The sequence below is a fragment of the Glandiceps talaboti genome, chromosome 9 (genome assembly GCF_964340395.1).
Source record: "Glandiceps talaboti chromosome 9, keGlaTala1.1, whole genome shotgun sequence".
Classification (NCBI taxonomy): domain Eukaryota; kingdom Metazoa; phylum Hemichordata; class Enteropneusta; family Spengelidae; genus Glandiceps; species Glandiceps talaboti.
This window is the reverse complement of record NC_135557.1, coordinates 18,211,134-18,219,076: the sequence shown is the minus strand read 5'-3', so window position 1 is coordinate 18,219,076 and position 7,943 is coordinate 18,211,134. Positions and strand designations below refer to the sequence as shown.

The window sequence follows — 7,943 nt, the reverse complement described above, 5'->3', positions numbered from 1 at the left end:
TGTGTGTATTTATGTATGTATGTATGTATGCATGTATGTATGTATGTATGTATGTATGTATGTATGTATGTATGTATGTATGTATGACAAGAGTTTTGTTTAGCCAGACGATAAAATCTAACAATGTTCAGTAAGATATTTGTTGAGCCAGTTTACGTTTCAGTTCAACTCATTTAACTTTCTATATGATTTTCAATGTAATGCCACATCTAGAAGCGCAGACGACAGTTAGTTTCTGGCAATATTCCAACAAAATACCTGCCTATAAAGAAGAACATCCAAAATACATCTACAATACAACTATCTTGTGACTCGTTAATTGAACCAATAATAGATTTTGCTAAATAGCAATATTTCCAATTTACAGCCAGCCTTGTTAATTTGCAGTCAGAATTATGTTTGGAGGTTTGTGATATGGTGACGTGTAAATATTAGACGCCAAAACAACACATGGGAAAGATGTAAGTTTTATTGTTGATATGAGTTTACAATACAATTATGGAAATAGAAACACAATAAATGAGTTATTCTCTTACGCAGCTATGAAACATAACTTTACATGTGTGGCGCTGAAATAAAGTTCTAATTAGCGGGTTATAATATTCTCCGTTTTATGTACCAATAAATTTTCTTTTTAAAGTTATAATTCAGTATTGAAAGTCGACAAGAGGATGACAAAGAGTGGGATTCAGTGTATTTTCTTTGTCCTTCGGGTGAATAAGATGTTTGCAATCACCAGTCTCTTCAAATCTTGGAAAGTGTTTTCTTTACAGTTGGAAAGTTTAGGTCCTGTGGGTTGTTGTTTTTACTATACCATGTTTATTAAGATACGAAATGTTCATTTGGGTCTGTCTCTGTAAATGGATAAATAATAAATATGGTAAGGATAATAGTAGTCATCAGGATGCCTTGCGTTGAAAAAAACAGTGTCTCTATTGCAGAGTCGACGTCATCAGCCGTCACAATGAGCTTGTACCGGAAATAATTCTGATTTGATGAGAATATTGGCTCGTTAGAGAGATAAGACGAACTGAAATTGCCATGTGATTTTCATCACTCATTACTTACGCTGTATCTTTACTGAGTCGGTTAAGTATCATGAGGGAACTATTATTTCTAATCCGATCGATAAAATAAAGTCTTTTGAAGAAAAAAGATTTTCCGGCTAAACTGTATTGATTGTACTCTTCTGTTATGGCTGCTAATAAGGTGCTTGTCATTCACAGTCAGCATGCTTAGATGCAAAGGACTGTGGGATTATATGTAATTAGAGTAATACCTAATCAGTGGTGATCTATAACAACCCCCCCCCCCTCCGCACAAACACACGCGCGCGCACGCACGCAAGTGCCAGAGTAACCAAGACTAGATTATTTGGTGGTACAAAGAATTTGAATTTTGTTTACAGCAGTGACTAGTTTTTATTGTCATTTTTTCCACAGTGCTTCATTCATAAATTATTCAAAATGGCGGATTTGCATGGCCATTTGATTGTCCGCATGTGCTGTATCAATAACATAGGAGATATGAAATACTTTACCTTGTTGTGAAAAGTTTGTTATGAGCCGAAACTTCGTCAAATGTCGTGATATTCACACCCAATGGCGTAGTTGTTTCTATAAGAAAGTCACGAAACGGAAAAAAAATAACCGATGGGGTTCCATCAGGCAGAGGAACATTCCCGTCATTTGTATATATCCTGTTGTATAGTAATACTGATTTTGGCGAAATCTGGAGATAAACCGTGACTTTTTCATTTTTACCCAATAGCTACAGACGTGCTTGGTACAATGTTATTATATAACAACTTACATCAAATCAGCAACACAACTTGGAGCGTATAAGAATAATACTGAATTATCAAACGTTAAATTGGTGTTTCGTCTCCAAATTGTGTTCCTTAACTTGGAGCATATTCAGTCAAACCTGGATTGCTACAGGAGATTCAACCCTTGTTGTTACCTCTACATATATTGAGTGTATGAAACCTGCATTATACGTTTCCTTTTGAGTCTGATTGCATTTTGTAAAAATGTAGACAGCAAAGAATAGCCAATACATAAACCTTATTACACGACGATAAAGAATAACCAATGCATAAATCTTATTTCACGATAGAGAATAGCGAGTATATAAGATTTATTACACGATAGAGAATCAGTCAAACTATCACGAAATCTTTCAAATTCCCTCGTGTCACATTTCTATGGTTTACTGATCACACCTAAACATGATTAGACTTTATGGATTTTTCTGCCTTGCTGTACAATGATTCTCATCAAAGTACACCAGGAAACTGTTTGTCATGTTCACGCCATCTTGACAAATTTCTTATGAACCTTACATTAAATTGTACTGTAACAATAATATTCGGTCAATTTGAAGTGGTGGGAGGGACGGATGGATGAGTGGATGGATGGATGGATGGACGGATGAATTGGCGGGCGGGCGGGTGCATAACTGGACTGATGGAAGGATGGAGAATGAAAGACAGACAGACAGACAGACATACATACAGACAGACAGACAGGCAGACATACATACATACATACATACATACATACATACATACATACGTACATACGTACATACATACATACATACATACATACATACATACATACATGCAGACAGGCAGACAGGCAGACAGGCAGGCAGGCAGGCAGGCAGACAGACAGACAGACAGACAGACAGACAGACAGACAGACAGGATTTTCGGGCGGATTTTTGTTCTAGTGTAACTTTGCATGTGTGCTCCATGTAAGCATGTTGAATATGTAAAATGCCTATTATAATCATATCCATAACAATACCGACCAATGAAACATTTATTTGCTGAGATTGCCTCATGTATATTCTGTTGGTGATGTAAGATACATTTCACTACAAATACATGTCTCTCGCTGTCATGATCAACCCAATATGTGCATGCTATACTGGTATTTCACATGCAGTGTACAGTTTCTTACTATCGATTCCACACAGCCTAGTTTCTTCTGTTATATATAACAACAGAGGCGTCGTAGGCGACTTGATAGGATCATGTTGATCCAATGATACTCCTGTAGGTGTATGGTTGATTCGGTAGTTTTCAAATCTGCGAACATTGACATTTCTGAGAAGAATAAGAGTTTTTGAAAATAAATAAGGCATATTGCCCCTTAAGAAGTAAATCCAGAGTCAAAAGTATTAATTCGTTCAGCGAATTGAAACTAGCAGTATAAAATCTAACGCCTCTGCAAATTCATGAATTATTCAAGTATCAATTTGAAGTGAAAATGAAAAAATATATATTTTCCCATTTTCCAGATTTGGTATTAATACCATCGAAAGCTTATCTATAAATACTTTGACTACTTTGGACAATACCATTAGATGTGATTGAACCAATGTTTGGTCTTATAGTATTATACATCCTGGAGATATGAAGAATCACAAATAGATGGCCTGCATGCAGATGCACACATAACACTATTATATAATTATGATGAGAAATAATAGTTATATTTCATCATTCATATGTTGTTATGTAGTATGGACAGTTTCTCACATAGGTCTACCTATTGAGTATGTAAAAAACATTCTCAATATTAGGTTCAATGACATATATAGCTGATACCGTTATTTTTTTTCCTTAAAGGCCCACCTTGAAAAAAGATTATACATTAGGTGTGAAAACAGCTGTCTGACAAGGCAATAGAAATGGGTGGCCCAAAACAAAAGAATAATCCTATGTAACCCTCATCGCTTTACTGATAGATATAAACACTAATGCGAGAACCAGGTATTGAAACCCTGGCGTACATACACTATGTACCTACTCGTATTTAACGACGACAAGAGATGGTCTGTAAGAGACACAGGGTAAATGTCACAGTTCAAAATCCTCAATTTTTCTCAGGCACATCATGATCTAAACAGAGTGACCTTTTAGGTGTATATGTTTATAACCTCCAGCATTTTACTTATAGTTTTATTATGCATCATTACACTCTATAGTGATTACTGATATAATCTGAATTTAAAAGAATTGTGTTGCTGAGGATATTCTTGACCTAATTAAGAATACAGAAATAGGAGATGGGCACATTAAAATGAATAATTATACTACACAATTTAACACACAGAGTATTCCAGGTTACTGCTCTCTCTCTCTCTCTCTCTCTCTCTCTCTCTCTCTCTCTCTCTCTCTCTCTCTCTCTCTCTCTCTCTCTCTCTCTCTCTCTCTCTCTCTCTCTCTCTCTCTCTCTCTCTCTCTCTCTCTCTCTCTCTCTCTCTCTCTCTCTCGTGGATGAATACTGTTTCTTGGTACAATTTGTGCAAATGTAATGTACTATGCCACCGTGCAGACATCAAACTGTTAGCGCCAGCATGCCTGCCTCTTCTTGTAGTACGTTTCAATGGTGTATTTTATTTTAATAGACTAAATATAGCAAGAAAATGCGATCTTCCTATGGTAAATTGTAGAATGTTTAGAATTGGTGTTATCATGATTGTATCAAACAGTGAAAATAAACAATAACCAGTTATCAAAAACAGAGATTAAAATTTTCATTGAAAGTGGAATACGGATTCAGTTTTACAATATATTCATTCACCTTACAATTCATCACTTCGAATATGTCATACTCTAAACAAAGACTTCAGTTATTTCGAAACTTAACATTCTCACGTACACAGCACGAATATGTTAATACTTTCAAAACGTAACAGCCACAAATACTGATTCAAAACCTAACATCCCCTTAAACGCAAGATATATATGAAAATATACATTGTGTATTGTCGTTTGAAGGTATAAGGGCTTACTGAGATGTCGTGCCTTTGATATTATGCAACTCAACCCATAAAGTGTTTACTATACATTCGTGACGCCGGTGCAGCCATTCACTTATAAGAATATACTACTTTTAAAGAAATTCGATGTGAAGGGACTTGTCAATGAGACATTTGACTGAAGTAAGCTACTCTGTCAAAGTCATTTCTGTAATTTGTTCCTTCGCCTGATCCCATCTTTTGAAGTATATTGTTTTGTTAATCCGGCTGTAAGACATCCCTTTTACCAAGACATCAGAAAAGTATACTGCGCTTGTAATTTTGACCTTAGGAGTGATTTTTATTAAATATTCTACATCACACACAGCTGTTAAGAGAAGTATAATTTGAATTTACGGGGGTTATTTGACAACAAAACAAAAGCCCACACACACAAAGTCGTAAACACACCTTTTAAAATTGTTTCAATGCTATTAACGTGTTTTCATGTTAGCTAATGTCCCATAGGTATTAACTTTATAGCGTGTACAATCAATGGTTTTACATGACTAAAGCTTAGAAATGTGGAACCGCGAACAAAACATTTAGCCGATGTTTTAGGCGTAATATTTGTAATAATACATTGTAGGTACATATAATTCAAAGTGAAAATGAATGCTGATGGAAATGAAGAGAAACCGACATGTGTGTTTGGGAGAATAGTTGTATGCAAGGACAATTGACAAGGAAATACGTCTGGAAATTTAATTACTTATACATGATTTTTTTTCCTATGCGTGGTAAAGGTGCTGAGAAATAAGTAGATACATTTTGAAATTTACATGATGAAATATATATATGTATATTTTTAATATCCCTTGAAATACAACGTATACGTTTTTGTACATGCTTTCGGCAAAATGCCACGATCATTGACAGATTTCGATTAGTTGTTGGAGCTCGCGGACAGACTAATATCCTATTGAATGGTTTTTTCATTAAGCTTAACATGTACTTAATATAAAGTTTATTCAAGATTATAACGAATCAAAGTGTCAAGCTCAAGTTCTGAATAATTAATTTAACACTGAATCTTTTGTAGTTTAGTGACAGAGAAATTTCTCCAATAATTCAACTCTGTACAAATCGTTTTAATTCAGATACATCAAGTGTGCGCATCATTTTGCGCAAGTGTGGGGGCGCTGTTTTCATAACAACACTTTAATCGTCTGCTTTCTCTTCTTTTCTTTTAGTTTGGCATCATGGATTCAAATAGATCTGTGAACTCTTCAAGCTTAGACCTTCTCATTAATGCCACTGAGAGTCCAGATGCTAGAAATACCAATCACTGGTTTGTTCACAAATCAGTAATCCTATCAACGTTGGGAATTTGTATGATTTTGATCGTCACTGGTAATCTAATGGTCATTATAGCTGTGATGTTAGAGCCGAAACTCCGACGTGCAACGTCTAATATTCTCATACTTTCCCTCGCTATCTCGGATCTTTTGGTTGGATCTTACTACATACCATCTCTTATCATGTGGGACGAGGCCTTACATCTAATGGTGAACCCAATCATTTGCAATATAGACGGTTTCATACAACTAACCAGCACGGGTGCCAGCGTGTTTAGCCTCATCGCCATTGCTTCGGACCGCTTTAGAGCAATAGTAACGCCGTTCAAACCAAAACTCACCCGTACACACGCTGCTATCATGGTCGCTGTTGCCTGGATCTGCGCTATGAGTTACGCTTCGTACCTACCGATAATATACGAATATCAAATATACCAATATATTGACAACAATGTAACATACATCATACCCTACTGTTACCATCTGCCTCAATTTTCTCTGAAAATGTTCCGGACAATTGACTTTGTCGTGTTATTCCTAATGCCGTTTTTAATTCTTATTTGTTTATATGCACCAATGGTATACAAATTGTTTTTTGACAAACAACCAGAAAGTTCTACAGGTCATAAGAAAAAGAAGGCGGTTAAGATGTTGTCAATGGTAGTAATCCTCTTCTTCACAATGTGGTTGCCTCACTACACTCTATACCTCTACGTTGGTTACGGAAACTATCAAAACACCAAGGCAAACCTAAGAGCTGTCGCCCTTTTCGCTATTTTGCTAAATTTTTCGAATAGTTGGGTCAATCCGATTATTTATGCCTGTTTTAATGAGAATTTTCGGAACGCTTATAAGAACACTTTATTGTGTAAAATATGGCAAATTTCTCGTCGTGTGTATCCACTCTCGGACCCTGAATCTGACCACGGTGTACGTGGTAGACAGAGGGCACACAACGTAGACCAGCCAATTGTGTCAAGAAATACACTGATGACGACATTAAACACAACAACAGCACACAGTTTTATATCCTCTATGCCTTCATCGAATGGTCAAAGTGTTGTTCAGCCTAGTCCCAGTTTTGTGGGACAAAACCAAAATCTCCTTTCCCCAAGTACTTGCGTGACACGAGAGAATTTTCCAAAATGAACCATATTCGTAATTTCATTGCAATATTCATAACATAAACACAGAGAAACTATGTAGAAACTGTTATGATATTATAATATGTTTTATTCACCCATCATAAGAGAGAGAAATAACATTTAAAGCACACCGTATACACACTGTGTGAACAATTGTATTAGAGGGGGCGAGAGGCTATAAAATCTTTACTAATTAACTAATAATGTCTAGCCACTCAAATCTCAGAAAACTAGTGTATTTTTTTCACACATATGCAGTTTTGATCATTTGGTCATGTAGGACGTCTCATTATTATGAGGCTTTGCAGCAGTCATATAATTATTTTCATGTTTATAATCTTTCTTGAATTTGTTTCTGCTTAAAGGACTACAAATTTTGTCTGGAATGTTGTTCCATATTTGTGAACCAATGAACTTGACAGATGACTGACCAAAACTACTTTTGTATCTTGGTACATGGAAGTCTCCTCTCAATTTCCGTACCCGTCTGGAATCATGACAATAACTGATATTCGAAAAAAAATAGCTCTTGAAGTGTGGTGGAAGTTTATCGTGAAGTACATCGTGAACGAAAATTCCAATTTGACAGTCAAACTGTTTGTAGATATCGAGAATACGGAGCATTTTAAACAAGTAGTATGTGCGTCAAATTTACTACCCATAATGATACGAACAATCCTTTTCT

The 7,943-nt window shown here is 35.8% G+C and overlaps 1 protein-coding gene across 1 annotated transcript; it reads left to right on the top strand.

The window, feature by feature from the left end:
- Positions 1 to 6,017: 6,017 nt before the first annotated feature.
- On the top strand, positions 6,018 to 7,262 carry LOC144439906 (QRFP-like peptide receptor). The gene has a single exon (XM_078129138.1). The coding sequence runs from the start codon at positions 6,018 to 6,020 to the stop codon at positions 7,260 to 7,262; it is 1,245 nt and encodes a 414-aa protein (XP_077985264.1).
- Positions 7,263 to 7,943: the final 681 nt, after the last annotated feature.

Bases quoted from the DNA above. Each gene is read 5' to 3' on its own strand.
- LOC144439906 (XM_078129138.1), top strand. From the start codon at position 6,018: ATGGATTCAAATAGATCTGTGAACTCTTCAAGCTTAGACCTTCTCATT.